The sequence below is a fragment of the Cebus imitator genome, unplaced genomic scaffold, assembly GCF_001604975.1.
Source record: "Cebus imitator isolate Cc_AM_T3 unplaced genomic scaffold, Cebus_imitator-1.0 Scaffold202, whole genome shotgun sequence".
In the NCBI taxonomy this organism is placed as follows: Eukaryota; Metazoa; Chordata; class Mammalia; order Primates; family Cebidae; genus Cebus; species Cebus imitator.
In genome coordinates, this window is record NW_016107517.1 from 1,948,831 (window position 1) to 1,968,048 (window position 19,218).

General features: G+C 41.2%; 1 protein-coding gene across 5 annotated transcripts in view; it reads right to left on the reverse strand.

Annotated features, from left to right (window-relative positions):
* Positions 1-1,967: 1,967 nt before the first annotated feature.
* LOC108317422 (interleukin 18 receptor accessory protein) overlaps positions 1,968-19,218 on the reverse strand; it is a 38,722-nt gene continuing 21,471 nt past the window's right edge. For 4 of the 5 annotated variants that reach the window (XM_017547852.2, XM_037745464.1, XM_017547851.2 and 1 more), the window contains 7 exons: positions 16,979-17,129; positions 13,034-13,099; positions 11,265-11,388; positions 8,957-9,108; positions 7,342-7,479; positions 3,484-3,657; positions 1,968-2,753 (listed from right to left, as the gene is read on the reverse strand). In XM_017547852.2, coding sequence (XP_017403341.1) covers positions 2,419-2,753; positions 3,484-3,657; positions 7,342-7,479; positions 8,957-9,108; positions 11,265-11,388; positions 13,034-13,099; positions 16,979-17,129 — 1,140 coding nt within the window. In that variant the 3' untranslated portion in view covers positions 1,968-2,418. The remainder of the gene's footprint in view (positions 2,754-3,483; positions 3,658-7,341; positions 7,480-8,956; positions 9,109-11,264; positions 11,389-13,033; positions 13,100-16,978; positions 17,130-19,218) is intronic. The other variant, XM_037745466.1, reaches the window with a different exon arrangement.

Here is a 19,218-nt window from a genome sequence, read left to right on the forward strand (position 1 = left end):
TAGGGTGACCATCATCCAAGGTAGAATACTTTTTCAGAGTAAAAGAGAGTACTATAATAATTATACTTGGACAATAAGTGCAACCAGGAACTAGAATATATAGACACCTTCCTTAGAAGATGTGATAAAAAAGTAATACTCTTTTCTAATTATATTCCACTAAGTCCAATTGTTCTATTGCAATCAGTATCCTATACATAGAAATTTTGTTTTGGTTGTCTGCTTTCTTGTGGTTAATTGACATGTAAGAAATATAAATAGCCCCCTGTCCCGAATGCTGCTTTGTTACCTTCGCTGTACCTACCAGCCTGGAAAGAGTGTATTCTGTAAATATTAGGAGTAGCTCTTTCTTTTTCTGTGTACCTGCTAACCTGAAGCTCGATTTGATGTTCTTTGAGGCTAAGGACAAAACGCTGGACCTCTGGATAGCTTGGTTCTAGCATTATCTATCTTAGGACAAACTGAATAAGCCGGCCAAAAGAAGTCTGAGTCTTAAATCTCAGCGAGTGGCTGGAAGGAAGGCCAGTGATCCTGGCCATCACCAAAGCACAATGGCACCGTGACAGTATGGGTTCCTCTTCACTGAGACCCTGCAATGATCCTTCCCACAAGAAACTTCCTCCAAGAATAATTTATACCCTTTAACTCATCTTTAACTTTATCACTGAAATTTCCAACAAGGATGTTGCTTGGTGCCAAAGCCACAGTGGTTTTTATGATGTGGGTGCCTCTGTGAATAAAGAGTCAAAGTGTTTCACACAGGCCCCAAGACGATCATGACTTTTAGCTACTCTGAACTTGGATCACATCCAGACCGGTGGATGTGACACATTGCATGTGAATGAGCCCAGACGTTGCTTTTATTTATTGCTCAGATGATAAATCATTTTATTCCACTAGAGAAGACAAAGTATAAGAGTTTGATATCCATATGCAAGTGGAATACTATTTTAACTGCAGGATAAACTGTTGTAAAGGAAACACACTTATGAGGGGGAAACTGGCTTCCTCTATCACAAACAATTTCATGGCCCTGCAGCCCATTACCCCATTACTTTGGAGGATTTAAAGGGAGACCCCCCAGATCGGAAGCATACAGGATTGCCAGACTCAGCAGATGGTTCAGGCTACAGTTCTGTTCACATTCCATTCTTGCTGCCTTTTAACCAGTGTATATCCTTATTTCCCAGACTCTTAGCTGCACTGCTGACTCTTGCCAGTGACTCTCTGCTTTGTATGTCACTGCAAGTCCATTCCTTGTCTCTTCATTGGCCTGATCATTTTGGCCCAGTTGGTCTATACTTCCAGGGGCCTAGGGTAAGGATTTACACTTTATACCTAACACGAAGATTTCTGGCCGACATCACAAGGAGGAACTGAAATTACCTCTACTCTTCTTTCCAAGCCTATATCCTGGCACAGACTACGTTTGGCAAAAAGGAAAGGGATTCTTCCTTTAGTTCCTCCACCCAGAGTGGGCACTTCGCATAAGCACACAGTAGAAACCAACCCTAGCCTTGTCTATTGTGGGTGCTGTTGGTCTCTACCCTTTATGCTCACTTTCTGTGCTTCAGAGTTGTTGGCTGACCATGGAGTAGAAATTGTCTTCTTTACAGAAATGCTTTAGGCAGAGTTTAAATCACTTTTTTCTAAGGCGGGGGGTGGTGGCTCACACCTGTAATTCCAGCACTTCGGGAGGCTGAGGCAAGCGGATCCCCTGAGGTCAGGAGTTTGAGATCAGCCTGGTCAACATGGCGAAACCCCATCTCTACTAAACATACAAAAATTAGCCGGGCATGGTAGTGCACGCATGTAATCCCAGCTACAAGGGGAGCTGAGGCAGGAGAATTGCTTGAACCCAGGGGTCAGAGGTTGCAGTGAGCCGAGATTGCGCAACTGTACTCCAGCCTGGGCAACAAGAGTGAGGCTCTGTTTAAAAAAAAAAAAAAAGAAAAATCACTTGTTTCTAATAAAATAATATTTGTTTGATTGCAAGTATATATAAAGTCATATGCACAATACATGGTAGACATGACAGTCCCTAGCCACAAGGCAGAAGTAGCTGTATTTTCTGATTCTGCTTGGACCACTGGGAAATCTTAGGGGTGTTGTGTACTGAAAGTACCCAAAGTCTAGAGAATTCACTCCCTCTCTGTCCAGTCCAGGAAATCAAAGGCTCTAAACCACAGTTTCAATCCCATTCCACTGTCCATCAAGCTTGCTGGTGCTGGCAGGAGACTCTTTCAAGCCTGAACACACATACACAGAGCTGTGAGTTTTGTCCAGCAACATCTTTATCCGAGGGATTGGATTGGGAGGGGGCTCCCGGGCTCATTTCACTATTTCTTAGGCTGGGAGCTCCTCCCAGTGGTTTCTGTTTTACTGAGTCCTTTCCACTGAAAAATCCTAGAGGTAATTCTAAGCTGGTTCCACGTGAATCCTTGAGAGTTTTTTCACAGGCATGTGGTAGCGCATTTGGGTCCAGAACCTAGAATTGGGAGGAACTGATCTTAAGCCTCTCCATGCAACTGTGGGCAAAACCCTGAGAGCTTTTTTCACAAGATGAGGTAGAGATTCTGGCTCTTGGAAGTAACAGAACTTAATTAAAATGAGCTTCAGTGTTTGATCATTCAAGGCAAGATTCACTGCTGCTTGTAGTTCAAAGACACTGGGTCCGTTGACATAGTTGGGGCTCAAGATAAATATTCCTCTTCTGCTTCTCTTAATAATGCTCACAATGTCTTCTGCATACACTGGAAATAAAACATTTGATTATTTGCAGTTGATATTGTTAAACCTTGAGTCAGAAAGCTCTTTGCAATGGATTCTCTTACATAGAAGGAAAGGAGACATGTTCATTCTACCACTTACGCTTTATCAACTCTATTGCCAGTGGAATATATGTTCCAGTGTCTAGTGACTCTCAACTTTACATTCCCCGCTTTGTGTTTGGTCTCCCCAAATTGGCAATTCCTCTAGGAACAAAGCTGACTGGAACTAGGTAAGCTGGGATAACGGGAGCCATGGAACGTCCCAGCCTCCTTGGTGGAGGTATCTGGGGAGGAGGAGACCAGCAGAACAGGCTGAGATCTGGACCTCTCAGGGTGCCCAGGGCTTGGCCCAGGCCTGAAAAGCCTGCTTGACCCAGTGCTGAGTGAGCTTTGTGAAATGCAGAGTCTCAGAAATCAGAGGGGCCACTAAATTGGGGTGACAGAGAAAATCTTCATCTGTGAAGCCAGGAGAGGTATCTTTGTCTTAGAAGGCCTGCCTAGGACCCCATATCATTTTTTCTTCTGCAAATGGATCTGTTTGATAATGGAGCACATCTCTGGAACACCTAGTTTCTGTGTTGTTGCCCAAGACGTTCTAACCTCATGAAATCTCCCAGATCTATATTCCAAAAGAAAGAATGACAAAAGGAATTTGGAGATTGCATTGAACTGCACTTTTTGCGCTGTAGGTTTTCTTGACATGTGGACTTACCTCCTCCTGGAGCCACATCTCTTTCAAGCAAACACAAGGTATATCCATATTTGTTTTCTAAAACATCAGGAAATAGGCTCAGGGCCAAGTGTTCTTCACTCAGAGATGAAGTGGCCTCACTTTGAAAAGAGCTAGATTTTGCATAGGATACGAAAGCATCAAAATCCTTTTTATCTGAAGAATAGGAAAAAGTATAAAACATAAGTTATTTACTTTTTTAAAAACTATCATGGTACACATAAATGTGCTTGAAACCTATGGTAAATGAATAAGAAATAAGATTTGGGAATCCTTATTAAATTGCTTTTAAAAATTCATTTCAAAACCATACCACTAAGCAGTATTGCTTGTCCACCCAAAATCTAAGTCTAATTTATGAAGCACTTTTGCATTTTCGCTGAGGTTAGATCAAACAGCTGAGGCATTCTGTGACTGAATCACATGAACTCAGGAGTTTCTCTGAGCCTTCTTTGTACCTGCAGTGTTTCTGTGTCATTAGTCACATATCAAACAGGAGTCTGCCTCATCCCACATGATGGTATCCAGTAAGCAAAGTACTACTGACACCCAGCACATTGTATACAGGGATAAATAGTGCTTCCTTGGAGAGTTGATGGCACATATGCTGAAATGTGAATCCCTATATCTAAAATAAAGATAATCATAACTCCTTGGCAGGCTGTTTTAAGAGTTTCATGAGATAATGTATATTAATTTCTTGGTGCCTGGCTCATAGGAGGCATAAGATAAATGCCCACTACCCTTTATTTGAGATGGAAAACTTTATGTATAGAACTTGCTACAGGATATTTTCAAGGTCGTATATGCCTTTGTTGGCTATATTATAAAATAATAATTTATATAATATGTAAAATAAATAGTCAACAGAGGCATATGAGACCTTGAAAATATCCTGTATTTTCATATGCATACTTCATAAATGCATGTGATTACTGGGACTAAGGAACTAACTGGAAGAAGTAGAAAATCCCAACACAGCCCACAGGCTTTGGAATGGGATACACCAGATTCGTATTCCAGCAATCCCACAGTTGTTACAAAATGGTAAACAATAGCACTGATTGCTGTTGCTACTTAGTAGTACACCATGTTCAAGGTGAACATAAAAAGATTCCATGGTGGATGGAAGTACCAGGTACCAAAAAGGAAGGTCCCAGAGTCAATAGAGGAGGATGTCAAAGAGCTGAGGTTGGGAAACTAACCTATGAAGAATCTCATTGCTCATGTAGGAAGGCTGAGACTTGTGAGGCATGGCTGACAGGTAGGTGTCGTGCTGTTTAAATGTGTAACACACCATAGTTGCCTCTATGTCTTCCATATCATGTGAAATCCCGGCAAACTAAAATTTTTCTATAACCTGGAAACTACATTTATTCAGTCATAAAATTAGACAACAGAGTATTAGATGATCTCTGAGGTCCTCTAGAATTCTAACAGTCTACATCTCCAAAATTTTGGTTACTCAGCACTAACTTCCAAACAGTCATATTGCTAAAGAATGTTACGGTGGCCAACAGAGGGCACTGCATCCCTGTGTTTGAAAGCCAAATTCTCCCTCCAGATCCGGTCACTGAAACATTATCTTTGCAAAGTAGAAAGAGAAAGGACACAAATCTTTCACCATTGACTGACTCTCTTACACAACCTCCAGAATCTTAAGGTAAATAGCAATTTAAGACATTTATTACATAATTTGATTCACTCAAAAAAGCTATTAAAAATAAATCTTAAAAACATTTAGCTTAAGGATTTCTAGTACATATTCTCAATAGTTAGTCTAAAGAAAGACATGAATGATGCATTTCTTCTTTTTTTTTCTTTTGAGATGGAATCTTGCTCTGTCACCAGGCTGGAGTACAGTGGCATGATCTAGGCTCACTGCAACCTCCACCTCCCAGGTTCAAGTGATTCTCCTGCCTCAGCCTTCCGAGTAGCTGTGATTACAGGTGCCTGCCACCATGCCTGGCTACATTTTATATTTTTAGTAAGGATGGGCGGTTCATCGTGTTGGCCAGGCCAGTCTCAAACTCCTGACTTCAAGTGATCTGCCTGCCTGGGTCTCCCAAAGCGCTGGGATTATAGATGTGAGCCAACATGCCCAGCCACTTTTTTTTTTTTTTTTAGATTGGGTCTCACTCTGTCATCCAGGTTGGAGTGCAGTGATGTAATCACGGCTCACTGCAGTCTTAACCTCCTGGGCTCAGGTGATTCTCCCATCTCAGCCTCCTAAGTAGCTGGAACTACAACGGGGCACCACCACACCCAGCTAATTTTAAAAAATTTATTGTAGAGATGGAGTTTCACCATGTTGCCCAGGCTGGTCTTGAACTCCTGAGCTCCTGCAGTTCCCCCCAACTCTGGCCTTCCAAAGTGCTAGAATTACAGGTGTGAGCCACCATACCCAGCCTCCCATGCAAGTCTTTATTCAACCTTTCTTCCCCAAGGGATCTGACACCTCCTCACTGAAGTCCTAGTTTGGGAAAGCACTGGAGTTTGAAGGGGCCTCTCGATAAGGTGAATGATTATCCCTGAAATCCAGCAAAAAGGGATTCTACCCTTTTCAAGCAACAGAGTCATTTACTAAAACTGCAAACTTCTCATCTTAGAGATTTCCTGGACTAGAAAAAAAACAGAAGCAGCTCTTCTATTCCAAAGAAGCAAACATCAATGAACATGATTATCCTACCCCAAATATTGACAGGCACTTCATTAATAATAATAGTACTTGCATTTTACAGGACTTCTCACTTTTAGGGGCATTCCCACCATCTAAAAAGCCCTCATTTTACAGATGAGGTTAACTAAGGTAACAGCTAATGAGATCTCTTAAGCCAGGCAATCTGTGCCCAAATCTCAAGTTCTAACGCCTTCCAGTGGTTCAATTTTAGGCACATGACTTCCTCTCTCTCTGCCTGGCTGGTAGGATTGCTGTGACCATTAAAGTAGCTAACACACGTGACAGGAATACACTCCAGTCCTCAAGAAACAGCCATAGCTGACCATTTACCGTGTGCTGGGCGCCATTCTAAATACTTAATGTGACCGGGGATGTTAGCTCATGCCTGTAATCCCAGCACTTTGGGATGCCGAGGCAGGTGGATCACCTGAGGTCAGGAGGTGGAGACCAGCCTGGCCAACATGGCGAAACCCTGTCTCTGGTAAAAACACAAACAATAGCTGGGTGTGGTGATGCACGTCTGTAATGCTGACTACTCAAGAGGCTGATGTAGGAGAATTGCTTGAACCCGGGGGGTGGAGATTGCAGTGAGCTGAGATAGTGCCACTGCACTCCAACCTGGGAGACAAAGCAAGACTCCGTCTCAAAATAAATAAGTAAATAAATACTTAATGTGTCTTAAGAATGCATCAAAGAGCCCTCATAGCATCCTTTGCAATTGGTGCTATGACAATCCTGTTTTATAGATGAGGAAACAAATGCACAGAGATAATCAGTCATTTTCCCTTTTGCTTTAGGTTGGTTAGAGAGGCATGATATTTAAGTCCAACATGTTTCACAATAGCATTGTCTACAAGATTGCTGGTAACTAGAATGAAACAAAAAATAAATGTTTCTCCAGCCTTCCTTAGTGTGAGGTCACCAGCCCTGGAGGAAGGCATCAAAACCTTAGGGGCATTACTTTATCCGGGGGGGGGGGTATTTCTTTCTTCAGCTCCTCCCTCATGCTCTGCCCTGGCTGGCAGATGACATCTGAAATTATTTTCTAAAATAACTCTGAAGAAACAAAGCCAAAGAGTAGTGATGGTATTTTCTGTCATCCTGCTCCAAGTCAATTCCGAGAGGAAAAGTCAGAGGGCTGCATGTGGGGGTGACCTTACCCCCAAGCGTCTCGTCCTTGCTCTGGTAGGTCCGGTACAACAGAACTATTTCAATCCAGTGCCTATAGAGGAGGGCACTCACCGCCAGCAAGGCCACCAGGGTCCCGACAGTGCCGAGCAGGATGTACAGGAGCACCACTGCGGAGACAGGGCCTTTGTGAAGAGACACCGAGGCAGCGGGCTTGGGCCCAGACCATGTTCAGGCCAGCACTGTGGCCCACCCGGCACCTTTTCCACCTCTATCATTTTATCAAAATCATTGCCACTAGCAGCAGTTTTTGTGAATCTGGAAATCTCTTAAATCACATAATGGAAAACTACTCGGCCATAAAAAGGAACAAAATAATGGCATCTGTAGCAGCCTGGTTGGAAGAGGAGGCCATTATTTTAAGTGAAGTAACCCAGGAATGAAACACCAAACATTGTATCTTTACACACGTAAGTGGGAGCTAAGCTATGAGGATGCAAAGGCTTAAGAATAATACCATGGCCTTCAGGGACTGAAGAAGAAGGGCAGGAGGAGGGGAATGAGGGATAAAAGACTACACATTGGGTACAGGGCACACTGCCTGGGTGATGGGCATGCTGAAATCTCAAAATCACCACTAAAGAACTTATCCTTGTAACCAAAACCACCTGTACCCCCAAACCCTACTGAAATAAATTTTTAAAAACATCATATTTTGAGAACTGTCTTACAATAAACACTAGAGACCCCAGGGGAATGGGTAATTCCTGATCAGGGTGGCCGCAAAAACTTATCACATTCATTTTATTTTTTTCCCTCATAAACGGCCACATGATCCATTTGCATCTTTCTCATTGCATATTGTAAATTATTTCCCTGTATTATTATTCCTACTGAAGCCTAAATTTCCAGAGACCAGGAGTCCCATCTGGCTAACCTGACGCAAGGGGTCTCCTACACACTCCCATGGGGAAAATCCCCCTTCACAGAGTGTCTACTATAGGCCAGAACACACTTTGTCTTATTTAAGCCTCACAAACATTCAAATATGCTTATAACTATAATTATCTATTAATTAAAGAAATGAATGATATAAACTTCATCTCTAAACATCATCTTAAAGTAATTTACCTGCTGTTCTTCACCTAGAATTTTTATGCCAGCTTTTTTTTTCATATATCAGTGGTATACCATTTTGAACAATGAAGAAGATTACTCCTTCTCTCTTCCTTTCTCCGCTCATCAGAACATGAATCCATCATGTCCTCTGGATTTGGAAGCCAGGAAAGAAAAACTGGAAAGGGGGCTAGGTCTTAGCACAATGCCTGCCACTCAGGGCACGTAAGCCCTCTAGCAATTGTAGAATGAATGCAAGAATGAATGAGTGAATGAATGAGTTGCTTTTCCAACACAGCCTCCCAAGTACAGAGTATTACTTAAGAGGACTAACTCCAAACCAATAATATGCAGTTACCAGTTGTGTGGCTTTGGTCAAGGTATAAATGGGTTGACACAGGAAAGTGCTTAGAACAATGTCTGTCATCTAGAAATGTAATCACTATCATCATTATTACTATTCTTTAGGAAAACTCCTCCCCTCTCAAGGGAAAGCAGTTTCATGCCTCCTGGGCAACCTTCTGGGCTTACCTCCTCTCTTTTCCTTCAGTTGGATGAACTGGGTTGTGTTTCCAATGGAGTTTTGGACAAAGCAAACAAACTTCCTGCGAAGATCACGCTTAGTCACTTTTTCCAAGATGATATCACGCTCAATGATTTCACCCTTTACAGTGGATTCAATGCTAAGAAAGGAGAAAAAAACCACATGCATTCAGTAACATACATTAACACCCATTTGCAGCATTTGGAACTCTCGTACAAGCATTTGAAACAGTCTGGCTTTTAGAGAACTGTGAAATCAATAGTATAAGAAGATACCAGGAAAATGTAAGATGGTCTGATAAGAGGGCTCTTTCTTGACTCAATTATTGACTCTTCTAAGCATTCATGCTAAGACATTATTTACTTGTGGGACTCATCTGACCTTCCTTACTTGAGAATAGATAGTAACAATACATTAATAAAAATATTTAAAATAACCAACTCCTACTGAAGGTTTACTATGTATCAGTTCCTCTTCTGTGCACCAAATATGGACTCTAGTGTCCTCCATTCCTCACCTCCCAGAAACCACAGAGTTTAATGGAATCATACCAGCTTTGGCCAGTGACAAGGACGAGGCAAAGAAGATGGGCGAGCAGGCCCAGGCCACATCAGGGTAATTGGGCAACCTGATTCCTGGGCCTGTGACACACACCTCCACTTAGGAAGTTGAGACTCTTGGCATTTATTCACAATTTGAGTTCTCTGAAGTTGCCGATTTACAATCCATCTTTTTTTTGTTTTTTTTTTGAGACAGAGTCCCACACTGTCACCCAGGCTGTAGTGCAGTGGCACGATCCCAGCTCACTGCAATCTCCATGTCCTGGGTTCAAGCAATTCTCCTGCCTCAGCATCCCGAGTAGCTGGAACTACAGGCATGCACCACCATGCCCAGCTAATTTTTTTTGTAATTTTAGTAGAGATGGGGTTTCACCATGTTGGCCAGGATGGTCTCGATCTCCTGACCTCATGATCCGCTCACCTCAGCCTCCCAAAGTGCTAGGATTGCAGGCGTGAGCCACCACTCCCAGACTATAATCCATCTTTGTGTTAAGAAATCTTGTATATGTGAATGATGTTTTAGGCTGTGTTGCTCTGAGCCCCTGACGCCAGGTCCTATTTACTAAGTGCTTTCTACCTGTCAGATTGTGATAAGCATAATACCTCCACTGCAGCCACCCCTCCCAGTGAGCTTGCAAAGTGAAGGTTATTATCCATAGATTATCAATGGGGTGATGGAGGCTCATAGGAGTTAAGGGTCATGTTGCCACTAGATAGAAAATGGGTTTAAACCCAAGGGTGCGTAATGTCAAACTATACCTTCTTGACTACACTCTCCTACTATGAACGCTAATGCAGTAACAGCTTAAGATAGGCCTCAATGACCTTTTTGATCTTAGAAATTCTTGCTAAATTTTATTGTTGTGACCAAAATCTGTTTTTCTTTTTTGTAATGATGTATACTTTTCAAAATGATACTGCATTCGCTCATTGATATCTGTTAAATATCAGAAGAAGGCACTTAATCTATAAACTCTTACTCTTACTCTGGGTCAGATCTTTGAAAAATCAGGGAATGTGTCCTTTAGAGACATGTCTGATTGGCCATCATTGGATCCAGGCCCGACTGGAGATCTTTTCTTGTGATTGGATAGCTCCAAATATCTAGGCTTTTCTACTGGCCAAAATCTCTCACTAATAAATTCTTACCACTGATCTGGGTTCTGTGCTCCAGAGAGCGACAAACCAAGTCTAATTTCTGAAACAACGTACTAGCTCCCAAGGATTTCAAGACAGAGAGCTCTCATCTGAGCCTCTTTTTCTGAGCTAAGTTGCTTCAGCTGTTCCTCACTTCACATATTTTTTTGTCAGACTTCTTATTATGATGCCGTTTCCCCTGGATGTTTCCCAGAGTGTTCATTACCCTACACATCTGGATCCCCGGACCCGCCACGCTCTGAATGGTGACATGGATGAAACGCAGAATGAGGGTAGGCAGCATTTCCTCCCGTTTTTTGGACGTGTTACTTATCTCCAAGCAGTTGGATCAGTACGTCTGTCTGCTCAATAGCCTGACTTTGAGGGCAGCCACGTCAAACTGTTTCTACAAATTGAGGTTTAAAACAACTTACATATTTCATTCAATGGCCCTTTGCACTTTGCATTTCTGTACTTTTATTTTCACCATGAATCTGTGCTCGTGGCTATACCATCAACTGCATATTTCAGAAGTTTCTAAAGGTAAAAGCATCTCTTCTGAATCATAGAGAACAGAAACCGTGAGTTTTTTCCTTACCTTTTCGCTTCAGGTACTGAGACTTCCCACTCTAGGTCAGAATCTTTGATGTACCATTTTATGACAGGTTTAAAGACCCTTTCAAAGCCAAATAGTGCTTTGCAGCTAATATTTAAAGGCTTTCCTGAAAATGAAGAGGCCAGAGAAAACAGGAAGGAAGCTCATGAGAACACTTTGTCTTATGACTGGAAGGAAGATGTGGCCAGAAGCTGTTTTCTGATGCAGTCAGGTCTGAAGGTAGAATATGTGTGCCAGAAATAATGAAATGTCTACACATCTTTCATTTAGAAACACATGAAACCAATTACGTTTGTTCTAATGGACAATCCTTCATCTCAACCATATAACCATATGTTCTTAAAATGAAGATGAGCGTGATTATACCCCTAAGGGTCCTTACGTGGACTGAGAGAGACACTAAGAAAATGAGGAGTTTCTGAGATCAGCCCAGTCTCCTACACCTGTTGAAGAAAAGAAAATTTTACTATCCAATATGTTTATTGAGTAAAAATAAGGTTATTGTAACATGTGGTTTAAATAAAAACTTATTTTTATATTAAGCTACTTTTCTGAACAATTCAGTATGGATGGGCATGTATATTATGAGGCTAACTTCTTTCTATCCATTTTTTTTCCCACGAGGAATATCCAGATATGCTCTACCTCAAACTTAATATTTAATTATGAAATGTTTAGGAGCTCTGTTTGAAAACTCATATTTGCACCTTAATGTTTTTCCACCAGTAATACCTTATAATTCACTAATATATATGTGACTTAACTGTTTGAATTAATTTAATCCCCCCCGCCGCTTTCCTCCTTCCTTCCGTTTTCCTGATGTTGACCGTATAGGTACGGCTATCTCTAGAGTGAGGACACACCACTACTGCCACCTAGTGATCTTGTAACATGTAAGTTTACATTTCTTTCTAAAATACTCTTTTAGTAGCATTTTAGAAAATATTATTAAAAGAAAAGCAGCATTTTATTTTACAAACAGCAATTCTTATTTTTCTGCGTAGAAAGACGCAGATGTTATCGAAGTTGAAAAAATAAAAGGAGACCACAGGGAAGTGAATCTCTCCTCAACCCCCGAGAAGACACTACTTTGGAATACAAATTGTTTGGGCAAGGGTTGTAGAATTCCACTACAATTCTCTTAAATGTCACACTAAATGTCATATTCATAAGAGTTAATGTTACTCAAGTTGGTGCATTTATAGTCATAACTGATAGACCTGACCAACATACACAAAACCACCTGTTCCTCGGGTAAGTAAGGAAGAATAAAATCTATTGATCATATTTTACAATCCAGCCACTTAACATACATTGTCTCGTTATTTCTCAATATAATGTTTTTATTTTTTTCTTTGAGATGGAGTCTCGTTCTGTCACCCAGGATGGATTGCAATGGCACGATCTTGGCTCACTGTAACCTCTGTCTTCCAGGTTCACATGATTCTCCTGCCTCATCCTCCCGAGTAGCTGGGATTACAGGCACCCACCACCACACCTGGCTGCCACTGTGCCAGGCCTGCAATATAATCTTTTAGGGTCATTTTTATGGTACCTGTTTGTAGATTTAAATACTGAGGCTTAAAGGGGGAAGTAACTGTCCATGGTTACAAAACTAGTCAATGGCTGAGTTGATTCAAACCCAATTCTGTTTGACTGGAAATCCCAATGTTCTTTTCCTTCTGTCCCACTTAGACCTGCTCCCAGCAGCACAATGTCATTCAAAGGTGATGTAATGAGACCCAGCTTACCAAGTTCTACCTCCAGTGTGCTCTCAATGGGGTCCAGAATATCTGGTTTGAGTTTAGTGTCTGCGACTGAAAGATGAAAACAAAGATTACTATTTGCATGGAGAAGTCTCAGGGCCTGCTTGATGAAGATTTGCACGCACAGCCACACTTTGATCTAAATGTCTTGGAGCTCTGTCTTCAAGCTCGTTTACTCATGATCTGTAAATTTAGGAATTCTGGTTTCCATGTAAAAATCTTGCCCCCTAAAATGACCGTCACATCAGGTTGTGGGTGCCGGTAGAACATTAGCAGTTAATTGATCCGTATATGCCTGTGTGCATTTTCTTTCACACTGATCCTGCCCCTTGGAGACTTAGCCCTTATCCCTGTCTTTTCCTACAAGATTTATTTGTGGTACCATCTGGCTGAGTAATCCAACTGAAACGAGAATCCACCCGAGAAATTGTGAAAGTCAAGCCTATCTGAATCCACCCCTCCATCCTTAAGCTCACAGTTTATTTCAAAATAAAGAAGAGTTCAGTCCTTAATTAACAAGTTTATCCTTCAACTTCTTGCCACAAACTTTCAGATATGCCTCCACTGTCAAACTTCCTCGTGAAGGCGTCTTTTTCTGGATAAAGGAAAATTCAGGGTCTTTGTTGTTGGCATCATCCCCTCTTACTTCTCAAAGCCCTCCTTCTCTCCTTTGCACCATCTTGGTCCTGTATATTTAACCTCTCTCTCTCTCTCTGACTCTTTCTCTCTCTCTCTCTCTTTCTCTGGGCTTCTTCTCATTAGCATTTATTCATGCTCAGGCTCATCATCCTTAAAAAGAGAAAACGTTCCCTGCCTCACATCCCAGCCTCACTCATCCTCCTTCCTTCCCAGCCAAATTCTTGAAAGGTAGTTCTATGTACCCATTCCCTCCATCCCCTCACCTCGCATGGAACCTGATTTCTGCCACCATTATTACTCCACTGAAATTGCTTTAGCCAAATTCACTGGTGACACCCATGCACCTAAATCCACTGGACATAATCAAGTTTTTAATTTACTTTCCCTCTTATCAGCATCGGACACTGTTGGCTGTGCTCTCTTTGAAATCCTCTCTTCTTTTGGTTTCATATTCTCGTACTCTGCTGCTTACCTTCAACCTCCATATTCACTTCTCTGTGTCTGTCCCTTCCTCTACATCTCTTTTGACTATTAGCTCTCTCTTAGTATTCTTTCACTCCTCTTGATTCTTCTGGGTAGTAAGTTTATTCTCTACTCCTCTTCCTTGTGAAAGGTCTTGATGCTTGAGATGTCTCTCCTGCATCATCAATTTCACTTCCTCTGTTGCTCTTCTCTCCATCCTTCCACTGATACTCACTTGCTGATGTATGTTTCCATCCCCTTTAAGGATCTTCCTCTTTTCCACCTCCTCAAGCATTGAAATATTCCTGAGTTCAGCTCTAGGACCTTCTGTCTCTATGCCCACTTCCTAGGAGATCTCATTCAGCTCTTTGGCTTCAGATATCATATAAAAATTGACTGTCTTCACATTCACATCTCCAGCCCTAACTTCTCCAGACTGGATTATCCAAATGCCTATTTGTTATCATGACTTAGATGACTAAAAGTCCTTTTAAGCCTAATACTTAATTTCCTCTTCAAATGTTCTTTTCCTTCAGCCTTTTCAGTCTCATTAAATGATGTCACGATTCGCTAACTTATCCAGGGCAGAAAACAAAAACGTGCTCGATTGTTCTCTTTCTCCTACCTTCTAAATAAAATCCAGCATCATGCTCTGTTGAATTACAAAAGCCCAGCCACTTCTCATCACGTCTTCTAGGTCTATTCACAGCACAAGCAGTTGAACCATGAGTCAAGCCTGCTGCTCCAAGACTGTGCCTGCTCTCATCCTTCGTATTGATGTGCTCTTGTCAGCACATTGCCTCCTTGACCAGCTCAAAGACTGGCTTGCATCCATAGCTCCTGCTTTCCCTCATCCTTGCTCCCAAACACCAAATTCTTTGCATGTACCTCCTAAATATTTCCAAAGTCATCCACTTATCTCCATTCCCTTTACCACTCTCTCATTCAGATCCCCGTCAACAACTGCCTGCTTGACCACAGAGCTTCCTCACTCTTCTCCCTGCCTCCATTCTTCCCAATTCCAACCCAGCAAACAAAGCGATCTATCTTGAATACGAATTTATTCATGACATTCTCCCACTTAAAACCCTCAATACCTCCCCCTTGTTCCTTCATTAAACCTCACACATATTAGAAGAGTGTGATGTCAGTCCTGCTCCCAGATGCTCTCCTTCATCTCCTGGACATCAGCTCTACTGCTGCCTTGGTCTAGAATGGAAACTCCCCTACCCTTACTGAGCTGGTGTGTCCTCATTTCTCTGTTCTCACTTGGACTGGGCTTCCCCAGGTTGGGTCTGGTGGGCCTCCCATGTGCCCATAGTGTTCCTTTCTCTCGCTACACTGTATTATGATAACCTGCTTCACCTTTGTCTTCTTACCAAAACAGAAAGTTCCTGGAGGTCAGATAAAGCATCTGGGCACTCATCCTTGCAGCCTTAGCTCCAAGCCTGACACATATTAGGTGTTCAGTACATATTTGTGTGAAAATGAATAAATGCGAGAATGAATGGCTAAGTGAGGAAGACAGGAATGATGGCAGAGAGGGCTTGACTGAAATAGAGGCAACAGATGTTGCAAGGTGTCTGTTGGGTGAGAGAAAAGCAGATTATGCCATTGAGAATTTGAGGGGCTGAGTTATGGCTGAGTAAATGAACAATTACACATCACTTGCAGGGGAAAAGTGGTGTAAGTGGGTTTTTCACATTCTAACATCTTTCAAGGAGCAATGTAATAATAGAAAATGACATCTAACCTATGTAAGATCTAATCTAAAGTAATATAAAATTATTCTGAAGTGGCAGAGGGTGCAAGGGCCAGGAAGTAGGCAGGAGAATTTCACTTGATCATGGGGTGCTCCATGTGGTTTGTATCTTGTAACAAAAGAAGAAGATTAATAACTAAGAACAACATCAACCACTCTGTAGCTCTTTGATACAAAGCATGAGTGACTGGCTCTCATATGTTTTGACTCCTTAGACCACATTTCAATTAATGCTATCACATAGTTGATTCAAGCTGATACTTGCAAGTCTAGCAAGAATGACCCTAAGGTAAAAATAGACAAGTCATGGAAGAAAGCCAATGAACCAAAAAACGTATAGCAAGATGTTCAACCTCATTATTAGTCAGGGAAGTATACTATGGAGTAGAAAGCAAACAAACAAAAACAAAACTCCACTTAACATCAGTCATAAAGTCTGATAACAGCAAATATTACTTGGGAATAGAATGAATTTACTGCCAATGGGGGTGTAAATTGGCAAACCAATAATTTAGTATAATACCATGTGTTTATGACACAAAACACATTTCATAACTCAAAACAATATTCTATTTTGTCAATAGATGCATACATATGTAGAAAAAGCATAAAAACATAAATGGAAATGTGATTATACTGCAGAAGCAAAGGCTTGGAAGGGAATGGAGTCATAGACCTCAAGTTGTTCTTCCAATATTTTGTTTCTTTAAATAAAAAAAGTATGATTTTAAGCATGTGGGAAAATGGTAACACAGTTAAAACTGGTGATAGGTACATGGATGACAATATTTCTCTGTGTGAAATGTTTAATACATTTTTTAAATGTATTACAATAGCAATTCAGGGGCATACTCATGGACAACCCAACTTGTGAGAATTTGAATCTGTTTCAGAACTTAGCCTTCCTTGGGGGATGGCAACCTTGATGTTTGCCGATGTTGAAGATTTTACATGATTACAAGTATATGACTATTTTTTTCCCTAAGAGGAAAAAATTACTAAGCCAAAAGAAGATAATTTTAATTTGGTGCTCAGATCTCAGATCTTGAGACAAAAATCTCACTTACCAATGGTTCTCACTTGAATAACAGATCTGACTGTCCATGAACTTGCAGTATCCGACAGCGTGTAATCACATACATATCTGCCCTGGTGATAGTCATAAACTTCATCCACTGTGATTTGGTTGCTCCTTTCCTTAGGGAGGAGGGTTCCATTCTAATCCAAAAAAAAAATATTTTAACCAGATAATTTTTGCCGTAGAAAAACGTTATGAATTACATCCCTACGGAAAAATCTTACAAATTTGAACAGGGAGGAAGAAGGTCAATCCAAGATAAGGGTATCCCACAAGCTATGAAGACATTGTGTTGAAAAACTGTACTTATAAACTTGAAACAAGAGGCATTTTCTAATACAATTGCATTGTGTGTAGAGATGAGACAGTCAAACCTCCGAACCTGATCAGCCCCTGAAGAACTATTTAATATAGGACTCCCAGAGCATGCATGACTTGGAGCCCTGAGATTATTCTAGAAGACCTGTAGTGTTCTAAGGGCTGATACCAAAATGAATTTTTTTTAATGTGTGTGTGTGTACGTATATACAGGCATGTATATATGTATCTATAAAAACATATATTGTATATATTTACTTATATAAAAGATATATACTTATAAATAAATACTTTTATGTATTATATAAGCAGAGGTTCTGGAATGTGAGTGGCTTTTTTCTCTCTCTGACAAAGCTGGTATGTAAGAGCACTGAGAATCAACCTCATTTTTTCTGGTTGCGTTTCATATTGCAATTGAGGAATTTCCCTTCCACTTTGTCTGCTCATCTATTTTACACACACTCCTGGTCAAAGCTTTTAATCTTTCTTTTTATTACATGAAATATCACTAGCATCTGCCAACTTCTTTCTGTTTCTACTTCTTTCTGTCCTGTCCTGGATCAGGACTCACACTTGTCTACTGGTGGAAGCTGGGATTCCCCCATGCCACATCTCTGGTGTGTTTCTTGTGGGCCAAGAAGGAATTTACAGCAGGCTGGAAAGGAGACTAAGGGTGGGGGCAGACTGGCCAGAGAAGGGCATCTGTGGGCAGGAAGCAAAATGAGGCCATGAGGTGGTTACAGACAAGGCTAAATATGTACCAGGTGATCCAAAGAATCAAGAACTTTTCAAAAGGAAATTTGAAAACATAGAGGGAAATTCAAAGATAAAACTTCAGAGCACACGGTGAGAGCATACAAAGACCAGAATCTGGGGGAGAGGAGTGTCGTAAATCGCATGAGAACGTAACGGAGGGAGGACACAGAGCCGTCACTAAGACCTCACCTAAGCCACTGGGGAGGATGGGGAATAACGTATCTTTTTTATCCATAAAAAGGTAAGTGAGGCTTAATATGTATCGTTAAGACATTATGAAATGGAACATAGAGGAAGCATCAAAGAAAAGAAATTAGGGAGAAGCAATTTATGCCAAGGATGATGGGAAACCCATTCTAATAATACAATTACAGGTCATCCTCATAGGACAAAGAAAGGCTAATGCAGCTGCACAGGGAACTCTTTCTCATATGTGAAGCAGTCACGAACAGAATATGGAAACAGGAACATCCACCAGCGTGAATCTGGATGAATAGTGCCAGTAAGTCCTCAAAAGAATGGAGGCATGAAAAAAAATGTCACATTCACAGATCTGTGGAATGCCTAGTGTTTAGCATGCTTAGGGTTTCATTTTGTGAGGAGAGGCAGATGGCACTGGAAAGGTAGGCATGAAAAAAAAAAAAAAAAGAAAGAAAGAAAGACACTGCAAAGGACTTTTAAAGAAGCAGGGAGAAGAACACAGTTATTCTTACTCCTAGGGGCAGGTATTACAATATTATACCGCAGTATTATCAATTTATTATACTATCAGTAGGTACAGCTACTGAGCATCATGCACACTGTGTTATTCTGTGGGAATGGTGCTTCCTGGACTTGGCAACACAGTAGAGCTCCTAGCTGGACTTCCACTACCTAGTCCGGGAGGACTCCAAAGATCTGCATTTCTAGCCTCGTCCTCCCTGGCTTCCCTGGTTCATTTCAGGTTTTCATGTCCATTTTAGTGTTCCCTAACATAGACTCATTGTGTCCAGGTCTGTATTCATTGCTGCTTTCCTGCCCCTACTTGAATTTACTACTACTGTCTCTAACTTGGTAAATACTGTGAATATATGTTGAGCCAGAAAGACAGCAAATAGTCTGCTCATCTATTTTACACAAACTCCTGGTCAAAGCTTTTAATCTTTCTTTTTATTA